This window comes from Apus apus, chromosome 5 (genome assembly GCF_020740795.1).
Source record: "Apus apus isolate bApuApu2 chromosome 5, bApuApu2.pri.cur, whole genome shotgun sequence".
NCBI classification, from domain to species: Eukaryota; Metazoa; Chordata; class Aves; order Apodiformes; family Apodidae; genus Apus; species Apus apus.
Window position 1 is genome coordinate 64,011,118 of NC_067286.1, and position 23,571 is coordinate 64,034,688.

Sequence of the window (23,571 nt, forward strand, 5' to 3'; positions counted from 1 at the left end):
ACGATTCTGTGGCTCTATGAATGTGTGCTGGGGAGGCAGGCAGGGGCAGGGGCAGAGGAAGGGGCAGGAGAAGAGGCAGGGGCAGAGGAAGGGGCAGGAGAAGAGGCAGGGGCAGGAGAAGAGGCAGGGGCAGGGGCAGAGGAAGGGGCAGGAGAAGAGGCAGGAGAAGAGGCAGAGGAAGGGGCAGGAGAAGAGGCAGGAGAAGAGGCAGGGGCAGGGGCAGGAGAAGGGGCAGGAGAAGAGGCAGGGGCAGGGGCAGAGGAAGGGGCAGGAGAAGAGGCAGGAGAAGAGGCAGAGGAAGGGGCAGGAGAAGAGGCAGGAGAAGAGGCAGGGGCAGGGGCAGGAGAAGGGGCAGGAGAAGAGGCAGGGGCAGGGGCAGGAGAAGGGGCAGGAGAAGAGGCAGGGGCAGGAGAAGAGGCAGGGGCAGAGGCAGGGGCAGGAGAAGAGGAAGGGGCAGGAGAAGAGGCAGGGGCAGGAGAAGAGGAAGGGGCAGGAGAAGAGGCAGGGGCAGGAGAAGAGGAAGGGGCAGGGGCAGAGGAAGGGGCAGGAGAAGAGGCAGGGGCAGAGGAAGGGGCAGGAGAAGAGGCAGGGGCAGGAGAAGAGGCAGGGGCAGGGGCAGAGGAAGGGGCAGGAGAAGAGGCAGGAGAAGAGGCAGAGGAAGGGGCAGGAGAAGAGGCAGGAGAAGAGGCAGGGGCAGGGGCAGGAGAAGGGGCAGGAGAAGAGGCAGGGGCAGGGGCAGGAGAAGGGGCAGGAGAAGAGGCAGGGGCAGGAGAAGAGGCAGGGGCAGAGGCAGGGGCAGGAGAAGAGGAAGGGGCAGGAGAAGAGGCAGGGGCAGGAGAAGAGGAAGGGGCAGGAGAAGAGGCAGGGGCAGGAGAAGAGGAAGGGGCAGGGGCAGAGGCAGGGGCAGGAGAAGAGGCAGGGGCAGGAGAAGAGGCAGGGGCAGAGGCAGGGGCAGGAGAAGGGGCAGGAGAAGAGGCAGGGGCAGGAGAAGAGGCAGGGGCAGGGGCAGAGGCAGGGTCGGGAGCCCCGCGGCCGCTCGCGGGCAGGCAGGAGAGGCGGCGGGGCGGGCTGAGCAGCGCCGGGCGCGGTGGCGCGCGCCTGTAGTCCCAGCTGCCGGGAGGCTGAGCCCGCCGGATCGCTTGAGCCCAGGAGTTCTGGGCTGCAGTGGCTGTGCCGAGCGGGCGTCCGCGCTAAGGCCGGCATCAATATGGTGAGCCCCGGGGAGCCGGGCCGCACCAGGTTGACTAAGGAGGGGTGAACCGGCCCAGGTCGGAGACGGAGCAGGTCAAAGCTCCCGTGCCGGTCAGTAGCGGGATCGCGCCTGTGAATAGCCCCTGCAGCGTAGCCTGGGCAACACAGAGAGACGCGGGCTCCTTTTGCCCACACCCGCGCGCGCCCCTTTTGCCCGCCGCGCGCCCCCGACCCCTTCGCCTCACGCACCCCCGCTACCGCACACGCACCGCCCCGACACCGCCCTCCGCACCCGCACCCCTTCACCCCCCCACCCCCGACACCCCCCGCATCGCACACGCACCGCCCGGACCCGCCGCCCCGCACCCCCGCCCCACGCACCCCCGCCCGCTACCGCCTCCTGCCGGACGCGCCCCGCACCGCCCCTGCCGGACGCGCCCCGCACCGCCCCCTGCCGGACGCGCCCCGCACCGCCCCCTGCCGGACGCGCCCCGCACCGCCCCCTGCTGGCGGCGCACGCGGCCTGTGCGCAGGCGCGGGGCGCAGAGCGCCCGGGCGGCGGAGGCGGCGGCGCCATGAAGTCCCGCTTCAGCACCGTCGACATCCGCGCGGTGCTCGCCGAGCTCCGGCAGAGGTACCGGGTACCGCTTCCCCCGCCCGGGCTGCCCGTTGCGGCGGGGCCCGCTCCCCGCGCTGCGGCCCTGAGCAGCGGGGCCCGGCCCGGCCCGGCCCGGCCCGGCCGGTAGCGCCTCTCTGCCCTCCGCGGGGCCCGAGCCGGCGGTTTCTGGCCCGGCTGCCCCCACCGGGGGGCCGGGGCTGTGTGGGGCGGCCCTGCCCCCGCCGGCAGCCCGGCTGCTTAGGGCGCTGAGCTGCCAGGGCCCCGCGCACGTCCCCGGGGCCCTGCCCCTTCCCGGGGCCCTGCCCCAGCCCCGTCTGCCCTGCCCCTCTGCTGTCCTGGACGGGACATCGTCCCGTGTGTCTGCGCTGCCCGGCCCGGCCCCGGATCACCGGGGCCTCTCTCCCCCCTCTCCCAGCCTCGGGGAAGGCCTGGTGCACTTGGCCGCCCCCTCGTTGTGCTGCTCCTGCTCCCCGCCCTCTCCCCAGGGAGCAGCTGAGCGCCCTCCTGCCTGCGGGGCTCCTGTCACACTCTCCCGCCCAGCTGGGAAGCCCTGATGCTCCTCACATCCGTGCCCCGTCGACTTCTCCTACCCTTTTGGGTATCCAGTCTGCCCATTTAGCCCCAGGCTGAGCCAAACGCTGCCAGGACCGACCTCCCCCCAGGCCGTTTCTGTGCCTGCCCTGGCACAGGGCTCCCCGAGGGACAGAGAAGGTGGCTCGGAGGAGCAAAGTGCCCCAGTAAATTTCATGTCCTTGCTAAAGGAGGAGCACTTGCAGGAGCCAGCAGCCTGGCCTCCATCCCCTGCTGTCTGGGGAGTCTGCACTGGCCGTCCTTCCTCCAACTTGTTTAGCTTGTAGGTTTTAATATCAATTTCTCCATCTTCTGGTTCTTCAGCTTCCAGCTCATTCCATTAATCTTTGCTGCCTTTTCACTTCCTGCTTGGTAATTTATCGTAACTTGCACTTCTGTGTGTTTTGATTAAGGCTGGGCTTTTTTTTTTTTTTTTTTCAGCCACCTGTGTGGTTTGTGTGTCACATTCTCCAAAGTGTGTATTTTCTTTTTGGCAGCTTGTTGGGAATGAGAGTGAACAATGTTTACGACGTGGATAACAAGACGTATCTCATCCGCCTCCAAAAGTAAGAACTTCTTTACATTTCTTTCTGCTGTTACTGTGCATGTGAGAACTGGTTTGTCTTGTACGTATGTAATTTCTGTTGATAGGTGTTTGGCTTTTCTGGCTAGTTTTTGGTGAAATTCTTTGGTAAGACACCAGGAAGTTAGCATATGGAGTGTGAAAATACACAAAAAGCCAAAGGTGTTGGTGTGAAAGCACACAGCTGTTTGTGGGGCAGGGAGAGGGGAGTTGGAGGAGTGAAGAGCAGCGTTTAATAAGTGATACTGGTGCCCAGGCCAAATGAGAGGTAGGGCTCATGTCCTGTCCCTGATCTGTCACCCCAGGGGTGTCTGGTGTGGACCCTTCCCCATCCACTCACCTCCAACTTGTGCTGGAGCACTTCTTGACTCGGTTCCTTGCCAGGCGATTCTCTGTAAATACAAAAAGTGGGTGTCCTTTCACTGCCAGCTGGTCTGCTGCTGGGCCGTGGTTGCTTTGCTCTTGATTCCAGTGCAAACTAGTGAGTGCTGAGGGGGGTGGCTGCTCCTGTGCCAAGTGTCTTTGTTGTGTCAACAGACCAGACTGCAAGGCCACGCTGCTGCTCGAGTCCGGCATCCGCATCCACACCACCGAGTTCGAGTGGCCCAAAAACATGATGCCATCAAGCTTTGCAATGAAGGTAAACCCCCCTATGGTTTCATTTTAATAACAGGGCAACATTCATGTTCTTCCCTTGGAGGCAGAAGGAGATAGTGGAAGGATTTGGGACAGGAGAAACTAGTGGAAGGATTTGGGACAGGAGAAACTAGTGGAAGGATTTGGGACAGGAGAAACTAGTGGAAGGATTTGGGACAGGAGAAACTAGTGGAAGGATTTGGGACAGGAGAAACTAGTGGAAGGATTTGGGACAGGAGAAACTAGTGGAAGGATTTGGGACAGGAGAAACTAGTGGAAGGATTTGGGACAGGAGAAACTAGTGGAAGGATTTGGGACAGGAGAAACTAGTGGAAGGATTTGGGACAGGAGAAACTAGTGGAAGGATTTTCCTGGTGGATGCTGATCAAGCAGGTGACTGAAGATGAGGGAGGTACACATATTGGACCTAGGCTCACGTTGTTAATGTTCATTGCCCAAAATAATGAAAATTTAACTTGATGATGATGACTAATACGGATCTGCTGAACATTTTCTGGGCCACCCTGACTTTCTGGAATTTTACTCCAGCAACTGTCATTCCAGTTGGATTGTCTGAATTTTTAGGCCCTGGATGCAGCACCCTATGATAATAGAGTTCTGCTGTTCAGTCTGCTGGACTTGGAGGGTTCAGATCTTGCTGTTGGGCTCTGTTCCTGCAGGTAGATCTGCAGGGGGGTCTGCTTAGCCCACCACCTCTGGATGTGGCTTCACTGAAATGGCTCAGCAAAGATTCTTCAGGAAGGCATTCCATGTCAGACACAGTTCTCTTTGTAAAATAAACCCTTTGAATTTTAACTAGCTGCTTGCTTGTTGAGCCAAACAAAAATCAGTTTTTAATGGCAAGAATGGCTTGATATTAAGAATTTGAAACAGTTTGTAGTACCTATAAATATCAAGGTATTATTTTGCTAAGAGCAGTCTTGTCCATGTACCAGTACAGGTTAGGGGGTGACCTGCTGGAAAGCAGCTCTGGGGAAAAAGACCTGGGAGTCCTGGTGGACAACAGGCTGAGCATGAGCCAGCCATGTGCCCTCACAGCCAAGAGGCCAGTGCCATCCTGGGGGCATCAAGAGTGAGGCCAGCAGGTCAGGGAGGTTCTCCTGCCCCTCTACTCTGCCCTGGGGAGGCCTCACCTGGAGCCCTGTCTGCAGTTCTGGGCTCCCCAGTTCAGGAAGGACAAGGAGCTACTGGAGAGTCCAGCACAGGGCACTGAGATGAGGAAGGGGCTGGAGCATCTGCCTGTGAGGAAAGGCTGGGAGAGCTGGGGCTGCTCAGCTGGAGAAAAGGAGGCTGAGGGGGGATCTGATCAGTGCTGATCAGTATCTGCAGGGGGTGTCAGGAGGATGGAGCCAGACTCTGCTCAGGGGTGTCCAGTGACAGGACACGGGACAATGGGCACAAATTGGAGCACAGGAGGTTTAACCTGAATGTGAGAAAATCCTTCTATGACTCTGAGGGTGACAGAGCCCTGGGACAGGCTGCCCAGGGAGGCTGTGGAGTCTCCATCCCTGGAGACATTCCAAACTCACTGCTCTAGGGGATCCTGCTCTAGCAGGGGGGTTGGACTGGGTGATCTCCAGAGGTCCCTTCCAACCCTCACCATTCTGTGATTCTGTTTCCCCGGACAGCATTTTTACCCTTACAGTGTTCATAGTAAGTAAGAAGGGGTCAGTGCCAGGGGCAGGACTTACAGCTAAGGATGTGTTTCAGTATCAGGTGTCAGCAGCAGATCTGTTGGCATCACCTCCCAGATGTTTTCTCCATTCCTCACAGTGCCGTAAGCACCTGAAGACCCGCAGGCTGGTCAGTGTGACCCAGCTGGGGATAGACAGGATCGTGGACTTCCAGTTCGGGAGCGACGAAGCTGCTTATCACCTGGTCATCGAGCTGTACGACAGGGTGAGGGCGCAGCTCCGGGGGTGTGTCCTGCGGGCAGCAGGTGAGCGTGGCCTCTGGTGCTGGAGCCCGTGGTGTTCTGCAGGGGAACATCGTGCTGACGGACCACGAGTACATCATCCTGAACATCCTGAGGTTCCGCACGGATGGAGCGGACGATGTCCGGTTTGCGGTTCGGGAGCGGTACCCGGTCGACAGTGCCAAAGCACCTGCACCCCTGCCCACCTTGGAAAGGTAGTTGCTTATAGGTGGTGGGTTGGAATCGTAGAGTCATTGAATGGTCAGGGTTGGAGGGGACCTCTGGAGATCAGAGTCCAACCCCCCTGCTGCAGCAGGAACACCCAGGGCAGGTCACACAGAAACGTGTCCAGATGGGTCTGGAAAGTCTCCAGAGAAGGAGACTCCAGAACCTCTCTGGGCAGCCTGTCCCAGGGCTCTGTCACCCTCACAGGAAAGAAGTTCTTCCTTGTGTTGAGGTGGAATTTCCTGTGCTCAAGTTTGCATCTATTGCCCCTCCTCATGTCACTGGGCATGACTAAAAAGAGACTGACCCCTCCTTCTTGACACCCACCCTTCAGATATTTATAGACATTCATAAGTTCCCCCCTCAGTCTTCTCCTCTCCAGACTGAACAGCCCCAGGTCTCTCAACCTTTCCTCATCAGGCAGGTGTTCCAGTCCCTTCATCATCCTCGTAGCTTTCATTGGACTCTAGTTCTGTCCCTGTCCCTCTTGAACTGGGGAGCCCAGACCTGGACACAATACTCCAGTTGGGGTCTTACTAAGGACAGAGCAGAGGGGGAGGAGAACCTCGACCTGCTGGCTTGTTTGACTTCCCTCAAATAAGCCCAAATTGCTTGGAGCTGTGAAAGGCACCTTTGGGCAGTCTGTTCACTAAGTACAGGACATTGGGCACTTCTGTTTTTTAAAGCTGAAAATGTTTGGTAGCTTCTAACCAATGCAGTGTAGTCTTAAACCCCATTGCTCTTTGGAACTCTTTATCTCTTACAGGTTAACTGAAATGATAGCAAATGCACCCAAAGGGGAACAACTGAAGAGGGCTCTTAACCCACATCTTCGTAAGTAATTCTGTTCCATTAGGAAGTGAAATGAGGCCAGCACATTTTGTGGAGATGGTGCTGAAGTTCTGAACTTCACATTCATTGTCAAGACTTGATACAGATGATTTTTTTTTTTTTTTTTTTAACAGCTTATGGAGCCACTCTCATTGAGCATTGCCTTATAGAAGCTGGATTTTCTGGTTATGTCAAAGTAGATCAGCAGATGGAAAGTAAAGGTATGTAGGGGTTGATATTTTAAAAGCTGTTCTGCACATACAGGAATTTCCATGTAGTATTTTTTTTTCCAAGGAGAAGACTAATCTTTAAACCTGTAGTTGTCACCGTATAGTTACATGTTTTAATGTTTTTAGGTTGGGGACCAACATTGTTCCCATTAAAACTCTTGATTTGTGCATATATTGGCAATAAACCATCACACTCCTCCTACAGTCTGGGTGGTTTTATAAGGAGATGCCACCTTACATCTCTGGTGAGCTTTGGATGTGCAAAGGGATACACAAAGGGTTGTTGTACGAGGGTCCTGTAGAGAAGGGTTAGCATCAGAGTTTTCCTTTATCTGTAGCAAACACAGTGGGGATTTGGTAAAGCAACAGCTTCACATATAGGAAATCATGGATCTGGGTAGTAAAGTCAGAAAAGATTTTTCTGTAGTCTTATTTTTTCTGTGTGCTTTCTATTTGACATAAATCAATAGGATTTTTTACTTCCTACTGCATTAATGGTGCTGCAATATATCAACTTTGTAACAAACAAATAACTTCCCATAGCTACTGTTTTTTCCTCTGCCTCTGCAGTTTTAGGTTTATAGATTTCTAGCATTTGTGTGGTCTTGTTTTTTTCCTGAAACTTGAATCACTCTGTCTTAGAAGTACCTATATAGATTTTTTTCATTAAAAATTCCCCAAATGTAAAATGTGTACTAAGGCTCCTGTTTAAAATGAGCAGTGATTGCTGTAATGAAGCACCAGGGTTAAGGATATCTGTGATTTTATTTTTGAGGCATGTTAGAATCCTCTTTAACATGATTAGCTTGGACAGGTTATGTCAGGCTCTTAAGTGGAAGAGCAGTTGTCTGGGCCTGTTGCTGATTTGCTGTTGTGCTGTGTTGATGTAAAAATATCCTTCTTTTAAAATGTTCTTCTTCCCCCTCTCTCTTTAGAAAATGTTGAAAAAGTGCTTATGGCTTTAGAGAAAGCAGAAGAATATATGACATTAACTGATAACTTCAGTGGAAAGGTGGGTCTCAGCTGGGTTAGGTGGGAACTGCAGAACTAAACTGGGATTGTCCAGCACCTGCTTTTTCCTGCTGTTTACAGCTACAGTTTTTATTCTGTCAACTTGGGCTGCAGGTGGTGATGGGGAATAAAAATTGCTTCCTTGCACTGGATGTGCTGCAGTTAAATAATGTACAAGCAGATAATTTAGGTCCTGTGGGAACTGCACTTGTGCTTGAATAGCAGGTGGTGGTTTGTGTGCTAAGCTGGGGGATAGTCCTGAGGTTGCCAAGAGAAGTTCACCTTTTTAATCTGGTTGGAGTCAAGACAAGGAAGTGGTCAGGGTTTTACTCAGTCTCATTGCTTCTTCCACAAGGTCTCCCTGCTAGAATGAATTCTTTTCTCAAGCTGATCAGTTGGTTAGCACCCAGAGATAAGTGCAGTCCTTTTCAAAGCCAAATGCTGATGACATTGATGTTCTTTTAGGGTTATATTATCCAGAAAAGGGAGAAGAAGCCAAGTCTGGAACCAGATAAACCAGCAGAAGATATCTACACGTAAGTATTTGAAGTATTTCTTTCTTTTGCTACTAGTCTGCTTAACATGAATTAGTTGTCAGGTGATAATATCAAATGTGTATTTTACAGATATGAGGAATTTCATCCTTTCTTGTTTTCTCAACATTCAGAATGTCCGTACTTGGAATTTGACTCATTCAATAAGGTACAGTGCTTTTGCTGATACTGTACTTGAGTGCTGTAATTGACTGATGCTAAAAAGAGGAATTAAAATACAGTGCAGAGGGTGTTAATGAGAACATAGACCTCAGAAGAGGTGGTTAATTTGATGGATAGATGTTCTGTGCAGAAATGTTTTGTGGAGTCTCCTTCACTGGAGACATTCCAAACCTGCCTGGACACGTTCCTGTGTGATGTGCTCTGGGTGATCCTGCTCTGGCAGGGGGGTTGGACTAGATGATCTTTCCAGGTCCCTTCCAACCCCTAAGATTCTGTGATTCTGTGAAAAGGCCAAATAAAACAAGGCCTTCAGGCTGCTGCTGAGCGGTGTTGTCTGTATCAGCTCAGATCCTGTAGCTGGAATAGGGGATGTGGCACTGGAGGAGGTGAGTCCTGAACCCTCAGGGCAGGTGGCTGTTATCAGTCCTGCTCAGACATTTTGTTAGTGGAGAGCTCAGAGGCTGGGTTATCAAACAGTTGTCACGGTCATCACATCTGTACTTCCCCAGTCACTCCTTCAAAACCTTCAAACACTGGATTTAGTATTTCCTTGAGTGTTGTCCTTCCTGGTCCTTGATTCATTAACCTCTGGAATCATTAACTGTGTTGTGGCTGACCTTGATCTCCAGAGTTCCCATTCCACTTTCCTTTCCTGCTTCTTGGCTGGATTTCTGTCAGCTCCTTCACAGCACTGAGGATCTAAGCAGCCTAAAACCTTCCTCTCCTCTTGTTCTAAACATAGTGTCTGGCAACTGGAACATCCCCCCAGGAGCAGTTCTTAGGCATACTTTCTAGGCTTTTTGTGCTTTTGGGTTTGTTTTGTTCTGTTTTGTTCTGTTGTTGTTTTTTTTTAACAGACCTATGGAAGCAGCAGGAATTCAGGGGAGATAGGCCTACAATTGCAGTTATTAAACCTGAAGAGCACATTGTGTCAAACAGTAGCTTCCTTAGCAAAAGTGTGGCCCATAGTTTGTCCAATTAGTTACTTGTGCAAAGCCCCTGGTTTGCAGTGAGACATGTCCTGGGGTGTCTTGCTGAACTTGTTTCATGCAAAAGTAAAATGGAGGAGGTGACTGCACCCTGTTTTAGCACCTGTCTCCTAGTGCTTTGCAGCCACCTCTCTTGAGCAGAGCCTCTGCCTGCTTGTTGCTGGTACAGGTTAATTCCTCGTGGAGATCCTCTCAACTGGTTTTCTCTTGCAGGCAGCAGACGAGTTCTACTCCAAGCTGGAGGGGCAGAAGATTGATCTGAAAGCATTGCAGCAGGTAGGCAAGAGTGGGGCAGCAGAAGTGGCTCCCTGAGCTTCCAGTGCTTTGGTTCTTCTGCCTTGGTCTGAGGGAGGTGGCATTCCATATTTTTCCTATGGAAGTGCTGAGTCAGTGGGGGTCAAGGAGTAGGTTTCAAGAGGTATAATGTAGCAGTTGGTTCTGCTGGGAATACAAGCAATAGCATTGCAACAATACCATGGAGACTGCATCTCTTCCTCTGCTGTATTTTCTGTGCTGGATGCTGTGCTGAATGCCTTGCAGTGATGAGGTGATAAGATGCTGTTTGTGTTTACATTATTTTTCCATTTTTCTTACTTTTGAAAGGAAAAACAAGCCTTGAAGAAACTTGAAAATGTCCGTCGGGATCACGAGCACAGACTAGAAGCTCTTCAGCAAGCTCAGGTGAGACTTGAGGTTGATGTATTTTAACTAAGAAGGTAGATGATGTTTCTTGAAGAGTTCTACCTGCTGGTCTGCATTGCTCAGGTCAGGGTTAGACCCCAAAGTGAAGCCTTGGCAGTGATGCTGGATGGTTGGACTTGATGATCTTGGAGGTCTTGTCCAGCCTTAGTGGTTCTCTGACTCTATGATCCAGTGAGCACCCTGCAGCCCCTCAGGGAGCCCAGGCCTGCCCTCTGGGGCTCTGCTCCCTTACAAGTGCTTTCTGCCTCTCTTGCCAAAACTGGCTTGTGCTGCTCCACTTGCAGGAGCCGAGTTGGCCATAGTCCTGTGTCAATCTTGGATTTCATCTCAACATTAATTGCTGCTTTTATTTTTTTTCCAAACTGTTGCTGAGAGTGTGTTTGGCTTCAGTGGGTATCAACTTTTTTTCTTTTCCCTTAAGGAAGCTGATAAGATAAAAGGAGAACTTATAGAAATGAACCTGGAGGTCGTTGACCGAGCCATCCAGGTGGTCCGTAGTGCCTTGGCCAACCAGATAGACTGGACAGAGATTGGAGCAATTGTCAAGGAAGCTCAAGCCCAGGGAGACCCTGTTGCAAGTGCAATCAAAGAGTTAAAGCTTCAGACCAACCATATCACAATGCTGCTGAGGTAAGTACAGATCACCCAGGTGCAGGTAGGACTGGCTGTGTGAGCTGCCCAGGAGACATTTTAGCTTGTGCTTTGGTGTTTAAAATGTTTGATTCTTCTTACAGCAGCATGAGGACAACATAGTGCTGGGAGCACAGAGAGATACCTTCTTTTTTGCTTTCAAAAATAATAGTAATTTGATTAATAGCTTTTGTTTTAGCATTTTTAGAGTCTTATCTGACAATATTCTGAACCATTGGAAGGTGTCCTAAGGCAGGCTAGGTCCAAAGCCCCAGCCTGTCAGCCAGCAGTTAACTCCTTCAGATTTACTCTTTCTTGGTCTAAAATTCACATAGGATCCCTCCCCTTTTGGTGCTGCTGAGGCAGCCCAGTGAAACCAGAACCAGGCTGGTTCAGGATTGTAGCTGCTGAGCTGCAAGTTCTGGTGCTGGTTCTTGTGGAAGTCCTGATGGAGAGCTGGCAGTGTGGCTGCATTTGGAGTGTCTTCAAACTGACCCTGGGTTGGAATGCTAGAGGTAAAAATGTGAGAATTACTTTCTTATAGCTAGAACTTTTGGCATGAAAGCTGGGATGTGGCAAAGTCAGCTTAGGAATTTTTGGTTACCTCACATCCAGAAATGTTAGTGTATGGAATCAGCTGGTTTTCAGGAGCAGGCTTTGTGTTGGTACCTGTGATCAGTCTCCATTCTCTGTCTGTTCTGGCAGTGAGTAGTGCTGATCACTCTGCTGATCAGACTGCTCAGTCCATCCACCAAGTGTCAGATGGTGTGTCCTGAGCACAGAGGGCTTTGGAGAGACATTTCCTTTTGTGAGGGATGTTGTTTTGTGCTGCTGCACCACCGTTAGCTGCACAGACTGTGTGGCACACAGCTGCTCAAGCAGGATTTCGTGTCCTGGTGAGAAGCAAATACAAACCCAGCTGGTATGTGCTCAGCATCCCTCCTTGGAAACTGTGGAGCAGGTAGTTTTGCTGTTTTACAGCAGCACATTGGTGTCCTGTCCAGTGAGTCAGCACGAGGGTGCAGCTGTTCACTCTCCATGCACAGAATGCTTTGTCTTCCCTGGGGAATGTAGATCTTCAGAACTACTCCTCATTTTAAGTCTAGACTTCTCTCTAGGCTGGTAGCATGGATGCATATCTTTTGATAGAAGAAACTGCCTTGGGAAATGTCACTTCCTTGGATTGGAAAAGAGGGGCACTTTATCTTCTGCTTTTGATTTCTTTTTTGATTTCTTTTTTCCCCCCAACTTCAGTTCTGGACTCCAAGACATAAATGGTCTTTAAGCCTGGGCCCTTCCTGTGGCTGCACAGTGAAGTGGTTTAAGGGTTCCTTAGGCCAGTGCCAGTCTTCATGAATGAATAGAAGTAAGAGTACATTGAGGGTTAAAAAATAACCAGTTCTCTTAGTTAGTTCTGTGATATAATTTGTTTTTAGGAACCCATATGTGTTATCTGAAGAGGAGGAGGATGAGGAGGATGGTTTAGAGAAAGAAGAAATGGAAGAACCAAAGGGAAAGAAGAAGAAGAATAAAAACAAGGAGTTGAAGAAACCTCAGAAAAACAAACCATCACTAGTTGATGTTGATCTCAGTTTGTCTGCATATGCCAATGCCAAAAAGTAAGGTTTACACTAAGTATGTGCTTTGGCAGTAAAGTTTATGTGCTTGTGCTGGCAGTGGTTGTTGAGAACATCACAGGAAGGGGTTTGTGTACATCTGCTTAAAAATACAAGTTAGAAATGAAAATTGTTAGCTTGCCCTGAGCTCTAGGACATGCATTTTCTTGGTCCAAACCCAAGAAATCCCACTGTTGCCCAGCAGCTGCTCTCTGGCTGCCACCTCAGTTTAATTTTGAGTAGAATTCTGCACAGTGACACGTGGAACAGCATTAACCCAGACATGGTGCTCGCTCGCTCTGAGGGGGGAGCAACCTTCATCTGGCTTCTCTTCCTGGGGAGGACTGAGCTGGAGAGCTGGGCTAAACAAAACTAATCTCAAAACTGGATGCTGATGGCAAATGTAGGGCTAAGATATATATGTGCATTATAAAGATGAGTGAATCTGCTGGGATTTCAGTTAAAACCCAACTCCTGTTTCACAGGTACTACGACCACAAGAGACACGCGGCCAGGAAAACTCAGAAGACAGTAGAAGCTGCAGAGAAGGTGATTTTTCATTTGTTTTGAGATGATACAATAGCAAAGTCCCCTGTCACTGATCAGTGCACAATCCTAACGTGGTCTAGGTAACCCTAATGAGACAAAAGGCAAAAGCAACCAGGGCTGGTTCATTCTTGAGCTTTAAAACTGACCCAACAGAGGGTTGCAGATCCCTCCTGTATCATCTGGTTTCCACCAGCAGCGTGTGAACATCTAAGACAGGTGCTTGGTGGAGATGTTGGCAGACCAGTACATATGAGGGCAGGAGTGGAAAATTCAAAGAAACCCTTGTGATCCGAGAGCTGATAAACTTCACAGGGGGGCAGCTCTCCAGGGCAGAGCTGGGTGAAGATTTTAGGGCCTGTCTGGCATGTGCACGAGGGCAGCACGGGGGGAGCACATGGCACCTGTGCTCCCCAGGACTGCAGAGATGTTTCCTTCCCAACTCTCCTACTGTTCAGTTTCCAGCTTGGCGACTGCTGTGCTGGCAGATTATCATCATGGTTTCTGTCTGAACAGGCATTTAAATCTGCTGAGAAGAAGACGAAGCAGACCCTGAGGGAAGTTCAGACAGTCACCACCATTCAGAAGGCCAGAAAGGTCTATTGGCAAGTACAGTTTTGTTGTCATTATCTCGTGTACTGTGCATGTGCCCAGTTTTAGATCCACTGTGTCAGGCTGACTTCTCCCTGGCTAGAACTGCAGCTAATTGTGATTTCTAAGCACTACACTTTGTATTGAGTCTTCTTACAATTGCTCCTTGAAGGTGCTGGCCTGATCCTGTTGGTGCTGTTGCCTGGGAGAGTTCCTTGGGCTTGTAGAGTTTTGCTTTTAACACAGCAAGGAACAGGGGATCAGTGAAAACAGAGGAACTTCACTGTTCCTTTCTGGCAGCTCTGTGAAATAGTAACAGATGATAAAAAAACAGGCAGTAACAAAAAACGAAAACCAACCCCCCAGAGCTTTTTATAGTCTAATAATTTAGTTATTAAAAGCAAAGGGCATAAGGATGGACATGAAACTATTTGCAGTGTCTTTTGTAAGGAGTACATGCTAAGGTGGGTATCCTTAGAGTTTGGTCTAAAAAAACCACCTTTGTGACATTCTGTTAGTTCTAGGTCTTTTTCACTCAATGGGTTGATGTCATTTGGCAGGTTTGAGAAGTTCCTGTGGTTCATTAGCTCTGAGAATTACCTTGTTATTGCTGGAAGAGACCAGCAGCAGAACGAGCTGATCGTGAAGCGGTACCTGAGGCCAGGTGAGGGTCTGCTTGGGAGGAACTGCTCCAGTTTCTCTTCTGGGCCAGTTCTGTAAATGTGAAAGAATGACATGGGAGGGCTGGTCTGGTTTGTTCTTAAGTTGGATCTTAGGTAAAAGGGGACTGTAAAAGGGAAAGGGATGGTGGGTACCAGAGACTCTGTGTGTGATGGCCATGGAGTGGGGGGGGATCTCCTGTGGGAGATGAGACCCTCCAGCACTGTGGAATCAGAGAGGTAGGACAGACCCCTCAGGAGTGGAGGAGCTCATTCTCCCTGGAGTAGCTGGGGTGGACTAAAAGGCTCCTGTGTCATCTTCCCACCCTGCTCCTCACAGCCCCAACAGCAGTTTCCAGCTAATGTTGAAACCTTCACCTTAGCTTGAGTGGTCAGTGTTGTTCCCACGTGTGGGACTGACCAGAGTCACTTTTTTTCCAGGGGACATATATGTGCATGCTGATCTCCATGGGGCCACGAGCTGTGTGATCAAGAACCCATCAGGTACCTTGTGTGGGGCTGGTGCAGGGGCTTGCTAGAGCCTGGGGGCACCACGAGCTGATCGCTGCAGGTCTGAGCCCAGCCTGGCCAGCTGCCCTCCCCCTTGCAGGGGTACCCAGCTCCAGCAGACGTTTCCCATAGGATGTGAAGGGCATCAGTCCTTCCCAGATCAGATTGTGACTGACTGCTGCAGCTTCCCAGCCATGGCAGGCTGCCTGCAAGGGCTCAGTTCAGCCCCTGGTGGGAAGGAGCTGTGGAGATGTGCTCACAGAGACAAGTGTTGGTCACTGCCAGAGGGTGGTGCAAGTGCCTGCTGCAGGGACTGGGGTCCTGCCCGGGCTTTGGCTGGTGGCACAAGCAGTTTGGGTGCTGATCTCAGCAGAGAAGTGTTAACACGGTGGGATGGATCTCCTGGGAGACCAGCTGTGCACACCCTGCCTGTGCCCTGCTCCTGGGAGGTGGTGGAAGTCGTGAGGAGCAGTTCCTGCTCCCTGGAGGAGCTGAGCAGAGGAAGGAGCAGCAGCACAGCTGGTGTCAGCCTCAGCTGGGAGCTGTGAAGAGTAGCTGCTGCCTCTGCTTCTGCTCTGTCCTGGCTGCCTCCAAGCTTAGCCAGGCCATGTTGTCTCTGCCTAGGGCCCCTGGAAAGCCTACAGACTGGATGAGGGCATGTGTGGAAGTTGGAGAATTTAACCTGTTGTGCATGGATCAGGTTGCCTGACGTGTTGGGTGTTGATTCCTAGGTGAGCCGATCCCTCCCCGGACCCTGACAGAGGCAGGCACCATGGCCCTGTGTTACAGTGCTGCCTGGGATGCACGTGTGGTCACCAGTGCTTGGTGGGTCTCCCACAACCAGGTGAGGACACTCGTGCAGACAGGACATCTGTGTGACTGCAGGCAGTGTGTCTGTGTGTGGGGATGATGCATGTGGGTCAGACTCTTGTCTGATCCCCTCCTTCTGGGTTCTCCCTGGCTCTGCTGCACTGAGGGGCTGGGCTGGGGGAGTAACCCTGGTATGACATGCAGGTGACAGAGGGTGCTGCTGCCTTGGCTTCTTGTTAGCAGATGGGAAGGGCTTGTACTGAGAAGGAATTCTGGGCTTCCAGCTTGTGTATTAACTGCAGTCTTGCTGAGACTGTTAACTGAGTTCCAGTTAACTCAAGTGTAAGAGTGGGGAGATCACACTAGGCTGGAGGTCACAGTGCCTTCTGTGCTCTTAGTTCTTGAATAACCCAGTTACTGACCCAGGGCTTCTGGAAGCAGCTTGTGATGGAATTGAAACACCTCGTGGGAAGGAATCCCACAAAGGATAGGAAGACCCCTGGGAAATGGAGTCCTGCAAACTGTTCCCTGGAGTTAAAAATGCAGCTGGCTTGAACCTTGCTTTTTTATTCATGCTGTTGCACAGTGCTGGTTTGCTATGACAGGTACTCTTTACAGCATGTCATGATTTTGCTTTTAGGTTTCAAAAACTGCACCCACAGGAGAATACCTCACTACTGGAAGCTTCATGATCCGAGGTGAGACACCAGGGCACAGTGTGAACTTGGCTTCAGGCGTTTTGTCTGGAGAAGCTGTGCTGTCCTGCAGCAGCAGCCACTGGAGCTGCCCCCCTCACTGGGCAGATCCTCACAGATCCTGCTCTGGCCGTGAAACTGTCCTCAGAGGCTTAGGCTGAACATCAGGCAGCTGCAGCAGCATTTCCAGCTGAGGCCCTGGGCAGAGGATCATTAATTAAGCTGCTTTGGTGTTTTCTCGTGTTTCATTGCCATCCAAGTGATAGCACAACCCCCAGTGTGATCTTTTGGTAGCCTAGAGCCCTTAATCAAAATGAATTTTGAAAATCCATGGTGTAACAGCAGCTGTACCTCCTCATCACAACCTGCCTTTGTTTTTCAGGGAAGAAGAATTTTCTTCCACCTTCGTATCTGATGATGGGTTTTAGCTTCTTGTTTAAGGTACTGCTTTCTCCATGCAGCTCCTGCTGGCTTCTGTAATTTGCTTTGAGCTGTGGGAGGCTTATTTTCTGATTTTTTGCTGATCAGTGTATTCCCAATTGCTTCTTTTCCCACTGGGACAAATCCCATAAAGGGCTACTTGCTGAAAATGACTCTGCTTTCATTTCCATTTCCCTCAGCTTGCTCTGCCTTCATTTAAATCAAGCAGGCATTCTGAACATTGCTGCCTCTGCCAGGCAGAGCCTGCTGGTTGTGCAGCTCTGTGTCTCCTCACTGCTTTCTGCCTTGTCAGACTTGGGTTTAAATGTGCTGGTTTAGGGGTTTTTTTGCCTTTTGAATGGCAGAAAGTGGTCAAAGGGAGAGGATAAAGTGTTCAAAGGGAAAGAATGAAGCTGAGTCGGGTGTTCTCTGCAGGGGTAGGGAACATTGCTGGTGTTGGCCTGACATTTCATCCCCTCTGTTGTTAGGTGGATGAGAGCTGTGTCTGGAGACACCGGGAGGAAAGGAAGATCAAAGCACAGGATGAGGATCTGGAGACAGTTTCCAGCAGTGCTGGGGAGCTGGTGTCTGAGGAAGTGGAGCTCTTAGGTACTGTGGGTGTGTCTGGGGTGCTGTGTGTGCCCTGCTGGTGGATGGGGCTGCTGGGGCTTTGGCAGTTGGTTCCTGCCCTGCCTGGGTTGGTTTGGGTTCCTGACCTGAGCTGTTTTCCTCCTCACCTGTGTCCCCCAGAAGGAGGAGAGAGCAGCAGTGAAGAGGAAGAAGCAGAGTGTCAGGAAGCACCGGGGGATGTGGAAGCCGTGTCTGAGAGCAATCGTGAGGAGGGTGTTGCTGACCTTGAGCAGGGCAGAGGAGACACACCTCCTGTACCAGAGGGTGACTCCCAAGAGGAGGATGGGGAATCTGAAGATGAAGTGGAACACACGGAGGCGAAGAATGAGGTGAAGGAGGAAGAGGTGAATTACCCAGATACGACAATTGACCTGTCACATCTTCAGTCTCAAAGGTGAGTGAAGAAGCAGCTGCTCTTACCAGCAGTGTAGGCACTTCTGAAGTCTCCATGTGGTTAAAATGCTGCTGAGACAAGGCCCGTGAGGAGCTGCCATCACTTCTTCCCATGCTCAGCTCTGCAGGCTGCCAGAGTGCGGGGCAGTGAGCCTGTGCCTGGGAATGCTGCCCCACTCCCTGCCAGTCCCTGACACTTCCCTGCACGGCTCTTCCTTCTGGGCTCTTTGCTTTGGACTCCCCTCCTGAAGCACACCCACATGTGCACTCAGCTGCCCCTTCCCTGCTTGAGGGTGTCTCCTACTGCTTGGTCACTGTTCTTCCCAGTTTTGGCCTGAACACCCTTGACTCCCACACACTGACTCTGCTCCTCAGGAGATGTTTGCCCCCAGTTTCTTTTCAGAGCTGTTCAGACCTGAGAAACTGAGTCGTGAGTTGTTTCTTCTCTGCCAAGCTGGGGCTGAGTTACTGCTCTGCATGTGGCTGTGAGATGAGCTATCTCCCTGTTGTCCCTGGAAATGGGACTGCTTAGGGATTGTGAGGAGATGGGATCGAGTGGGTGGAAGGCGACAGCTCTGCAGGGAATACCAGAGCTGAGCAGGACTGTGTGCAGGGGAAGCTGATCTCCAGGGCTTCCCTCAGCAGGTACTGCACCCAGGCTGCCTCTGTTGCTTGTCTGTGTGTGTGTGCATGAGACAAACTGGCAGGGATCTGAAGACTTGTTTTGTAAACTCAGCCTGGTATTGCTGCCCTTTTCCATTCCCCAGAGCTGGGACTTTCAAGAACCAGAAAGGTGGAAGTGATGCAGCCAAGCTGGCCAGGGGGGATGTGGCTGTGGTTGAGCTGCTCTTCATCCACTGATGAGCTCCATTTTGGTCTCCCCACAGAGCCCTGCAGAAAATTGTCCCCAAAGAGGAAGAACCCAACCTGGTAAGGTCCCAGCTCAGATGTTTGGCAAAGAGCAGTGGGAGCTGCTGCTGGACATGGTCTGCTCTAACTGTCTTTCACTTCTTAGAGTGACAGCAAGTCCCAAGGGCGACGGCACCTGTCTGCCAAGGAGAGGAGGTGAGAGCCATTCTGTGTTGGCAGAGGTGAATCCCTCCTTCCCACTCCCTCTGCAGGACCTGGGCACAGGGCATGTCTTTCCCCTCCCAGTCAGGGCTGGTCTGTGCCCATTGTCCATCCTGCATTTCCAGTGTGGGTTCTGCCTGTGGGATGGTGGCTGCTCCTGTCCTTTGGGAGTGCAGGTTGTGAAGAAACTGAGTCTGGTGTACTCATGGGCCCAAGAAGGTTTCACCCAGGAGGGGCTGTTTCCCTCAGGTTCCCCTGGAGCCCTGTGGCAGGGAAGCAGGGTGGTAAAGGTGGCAGGAGAGCAGCAACCTTTCTTTGTCACAAGAAGAGTGATTGTTTTCCTTAGAGAAATGAAGAAAAAGAAGCAGCAAAACGACTCTGAGAACTTGGAGCCTCCTGAAGAGAAGCAGAAAGAGACAGAGACACAGCCCCCCCCTGCTCCCAACAGCAATAAGGGTGTCCCAGCCCCTCAGCCCATCAAGCGGGGGCAGAAGGTGAGTGCAGGGACCAGGGTGACCCCTGGGTCGAGCAGTTCTGTGTGAAATGGGGACAGAAAAAAACAGGTTTCTCTCAGGTGTCCATGGCTGCCTAATAGTTTTGGAGTCTTGGTGGTGCTGGGATGATGATGCTGGGCTGTTAGCCCCATCACTGAAACCACAGGCTCTTGGTTACTGGTGAACTGCTCTGAAAGGGGTTCAGGAGACCTGGAAGGAAAGTTCATGTGGGATCAGCTTCTAGGTGTTGGTCTGTGGATGCAAAACTCCTTGTTTTTAGAGCCATTTGGTGTGTTTTGTTCTGCAGAGCAAGATGAAGAAGATGAAGGAGAAGTACAAGGACCAGGACGAGGAGGACCGGGAGCTCATCATGAAGCTGCTGGGGGTGAGAGAGGGGGGGCTCTTCCTCCCCCGGGGGTGCAGCCACATGAGGCCCTGGCTCTGACCCACCTCTGTGTGTAATCACAGTCTGCAGGGTCAAACAAGGAGGAGAAAGGGAAGAAAGGGAAGAAGGGGAAGACAAAAGAAGAGCAAGCCAAGAAGCAGCAGCAGAAACTCAAGGCCATGCGTCGTGGTGCTAGAGGGGACAAGGAGACCCTCCCAGCAGGAATCCTGCTGCACGAGGCACAGGACCCAGCCCTGGAGGAGCAGCAGGATGAGAAGGTGAGCAGCACCCTCTCCCTCACCTCTCCTGTCCACACATCTGTCCATGGCTCTCCTGCCAGTGTTGCTCTCTTCTGCCAGGGAGGCTGAGCAGCTCTTGCTGGTGTTGGGGCCCTGTGGAGAATGCTGTGCCTAATGTCATGACTCTGGGAGTCCCCTGGTTTGAAAACAAGCAGGAAAAGCCCCCTCAGCAACCTGTGCACACTGTGCCCAGCTCAGCCAGCTAAGGCCCTGGAGGAGCAGGGGCCTGGCCAGGCTGCTGAGGACCCAGCCAAGTCTGTGCCTCCCACTGGGTGCAGCTGAAACGCAGCTGAGCTGCTGCTGCCCCTCAGTGTCCCTGGGTCACAGCCCATCTCTCTCGTCCCAAGTGGGAGTTTTGAAAGAAATACTCCTCTCCTCACCCACGTAAACTTTGCTTTAAAGTAAGCCCTTTTTGCAGTGAGGATGGGGCTTTCTGTGTGCTGCTGAGAAAATAATGCATTTTCTCATGGGGCTGGGGGAGAAAAAAGCAATTGTGTGCTCACTGCAGCTCTGATGTCTCCTTTGTTCGTGTGTGCAGGAGGAGCAGGACCAGGATCAGCCAGGAGCTGAGGTGAGAGCTACTTGTTGAAGTTCCACCAAGTGCTAAGGAGAAGGGTTTATTCCTGCTGGAAGCTGTGAGGCCTGTGATGCCCTGCTGCAGCACACAGCAGCCTGGGAGCAGGACCAGAGGAAGAGCATTCTGCCCTCCCTGGAAGTGTCCAAGGGCAGGTTGGATGGGGCTTGGAGCAACCTGGGCTGGTGGGAGGTGTCCCTGCCCATGCAGGGGGCTGGAACTAGATGGTCTTTAAGTTCCTCCCCAACCAGTCTGGGATTCTGTGATTTCCATTGGCCCATGTGTGAGTCCTCCAGGACACAGCTCTGCTGTTCAGTCTCCTCTTTGCCTGAGACTGCTTAAACCCAGCTGTGTTTCTATAAAAAAACATCACCTCTTTTTCCTTCCTCCCTTGTTTATCCCATCCATCCCCTAGGGAAGTGGGCCTGGCTACCGGGAGGTTTGTCCCTTGCCTTTGTCTCCAGAGGTATTTGCAGCCCCAGCAGCAGTGGCTCTGGGCCAGAGGGTGGCACAGTGCAGAGCAGAGCGAGTCGTTCTCTCATTTACAACTTTATTTACATATACATTTGCTTCAAAGTCTTCTGTAATGACAGGCTGTGGGTGTTGCCCAGGGCTGGAAAGCAGCAGATTTCTTTAAATTCTTTAATGAAGGAGGATAATGTTGTTGGAGGGAGCAGTTTGTGGTGACTCTGGGAAGTTGTCACCACATTTAGGGATCCCGTTTGGGCCATTTAAAACTCAATCCATCCTGGTTTGAACAGTGTGATTTTTGATAATGAAAGATGGTCAATAATGAATTGTGGGTTGGTAATTTAATGTCAAAGAAGTGAGTGACAAAGGGAGGTTTAGTCCATTTTGGTAACCCCAGCAGGAGCTCTGACACGCTGCTGGTGGGATTGTGCTGGGAGGGGGGCCCTGGCCGTGGGGGTGGGCAGAGGGTGGTGGGTTTCACAGCAAACCCCTCTGCCCCTCAGGAGGGTGAGGCTCTGCTGGACTCCCTGACAGGCCAGCCACACCCTGAGGACATCCTGCTCTTCGCTGTCCCCATCTGTGCTCCCTACACAGCCATGACCAACTACAAGTAAGTTTCAGCCTCTTCTGGGGGGGAGGGATAGGGGGACAGCCTGTGTGCTACTCACAGAAACCTCTTCTGTTGGAAGGTATAAAGTCAAGCTCACTCCAGGCACCCAAAAGAAGGGAAAAGGTACAGTAGCTGAGCCCTTGAACCCTCCTCAGTGCTCTGCCCTTTGGAGCCAAGCAGGTTTTCACACCCTGCTGCAACGTGCCCTGTGTTTTCACAGCTGCCAAGATTGCCCTGCATAACTTCATGCAATCCAAAGAAGCCAGTGCAAGAGAGAAGGACCTGTTCCGCAGCGTGAAGGTGAGCAGGGTGTCTGCAGGGTTCCTCTGGTCCACTAGTGACATCTGGGGGGGAAACAACTTCCAAGTGTGCTGTGTGTTTTAGCAGGGTGGGGGTTGGGCAGTGCTGCCAGGGCTGGAAAGAATCATTAGGAACTGGGCCCCACCAGTAGGACTGGGTGTTGGGTTTCTGTGTTGTGTTGCTCCTGATCTGTCATCATGTATCTGACAAAAGCATCACCTTCCTAAGTCCTCTAGTTTTGGGAGGGGAAATGCTCACTCCCTCTGGCCACGTGTGGAAGGGGCAGGTGGTTTTGCTGGGTGTTCAGCTGGGCTGGGCTTGGCAGCAGGGTCCTGCTGTGCAGGGGCTTTCCTTCCCCTCTCCCCAGGAGGCTGTTACCACGGATGCAGTTTCCTCCTGCTCTCCTCCCATTCCCTCTATTTCCTTCTCCAGTGGGGCCATCAGCTGCAGCACTGGGGTGCCTGCCCCAGGACTGGGGTGCCTCCTGGCCCTGCTCCTCTCCCACGGCTCCTCCTGCTCTGCCTCAGGACTTCCAGTCCTCAGGTGTTTGTTTCTCATTCCACCTCTGATCCCCAGGCTGCTGTGACAGCTGCTTCTGATGGGTCACTGATCAGAAACACTGCAGGGCAGCAGACTTCATGGGGACTTTCTGTGGGGATCTGCTAGAAAAACACAATTAATTGTTAATGACCTTGAGGCAAACAAGTAGCACCCAGGGAACTGCTAGCCCAGCCAGCCCATCCCGTGTGGAAGCAGCACAGAAAACCCGATAAGTCTTTCATGAATAAAAGAAGGTGCCAGAGCAGAATCCTGGCATCAGTGTCTTTTCTTCGGGGAGAGAAGTGGCAGGAAGAGGCACATCAGCCCCTGCCAGCACTCAGAGGGATGAGGAAGATGTTTGTAAATGCTTTCCTGCCATGTTCAATTTCTCATTTTTAATGTTTTGTAGGATACAGACTTGTCAAGAAATATTCCTGGTAAAGTAAAAGTGTCTGCACCTCATCTCCTGAACAGGAAAAAGAAGTGATGCTGTGGGTGGGTTTCCTGCTGCTGCCCAGCCAGAACCCTGCAGCTGGGACAGACAGATGGACCCACCAGGACTGGATTTAGCTTCTGTGGTAGCTGAGAAGACAAGGACCAGTTCCCGCATGGTGGTTTAGATGGACTTGATGTAAAGAGTATAAAATCCTGTAAGTAAATTGCTGGTTGTTGGTCAGGGCTCTTGGTTCTCACTCTCATGCTTCCTGTGCTGGCTCTGAGCAAAGCTGTTCCTCAATCCCTGCAGCAGCAGTGAGGATTGGCTTCCCAGGGCTCCTGCCTCCCTCGGGAGGGGAGGGGAGTTGCTGATAGAATTCTGGGAGTTTCAGTGCAAAATGCTTCACAGGGGACAAGGCAGGATTTTGTTTTTCCCAAAAGCTGCCCCTGGCTGCCAAGAGGTGGAAGGTGCAGGCCCAGCTGCCCAGGGCTGCAGAATTCCTGCCCCGTGGGGGTGAGGAGCAGGCAGGGAAGAGCTGGAGCTCCAGGATCAGGGCCAGCCCCGAGTGAGGTGTGGAACCCCAGCTGGGCTGTGACTGCACCATCCCCAGCACCTCCTAAAGCTGAAGCTTACACAGGAATCCGGCGCAGGA

The 23,571-nt window shown here is 51.9% G+C and overlaps 1 protein-coding gene across 2 annotated transcripts; it reads left to right on the plus strand.

The window, feature by feature from the left end:
* The first annotated feature begins 1,731 nt into the window (after positions 1 to 1,731).
* Positions 1,732 to 23,163, plus strand: NEMF (nuclear export mediator factor). 2 transcript variants are annotated; one of them, XM_051622443.1, is made up of 33 exons: positions 1,732 to 1,825; positions 2,878 to 2,946; positions 3,501 to 3,603; positions 5,394 to 5,519; positions 5,602 to 5,750; positions 6,527 to 6,594; positions 6,726 to 6,812; positions 7,757 to 7,833; positions 8,298 to 8,368; positions 8,459 to 8,534; positions 9,751 to 9,813; positions 10,141 to 10,218; positions 10,661 to 10,869; positions 12,306 to 12,488; positions 12,971 to 13,034; positions 13,548 to 13,636; positions 14,183 to 14,286; positions 14,723 to 14,785; positions 15,523 to 15,635; positions 16,242 to 16,299; positions 16,679 to 16,737; positions 17,205 to 17,325; positions 17,467 to 17,740; positions 18,627 to 18,669; positions 18,755 to 18,804; positions 19,157 to 19,304; positions 19,612 to 19,689; positions 19,773 to 19,967; positions 20,527 to 20,559; positions 21,537 to 21,643; positions 21,723 to 21,766; positions 21,864 to 21,943; positions 22,893 to 23,163. In XM_051622443.1, the coding sequence occupies exons 1-33, from the start codon at positions 1,767 to 1,769 to the stop codon at positions 22,968 to 22,970; spliced, it is 3,219 nt and encodes a 1,072-aa protein (XP_051478403.1). In that variant the 5' UTR covers positions 1,732 to 1,766; the 3' UTR covers positions 22,971 to 23,163. The 2 variants fall into 2 exon arrangements, with proteins under 2 accessions (XP_051478403.1, XP_051478402.1); XM_051622442.1 differs by having other exon boundaries at positions 22,958 to 23,163.
* The last annotated feature ends 408 nt before the right edge of the window (positions 23,164 to 23,571 follow it).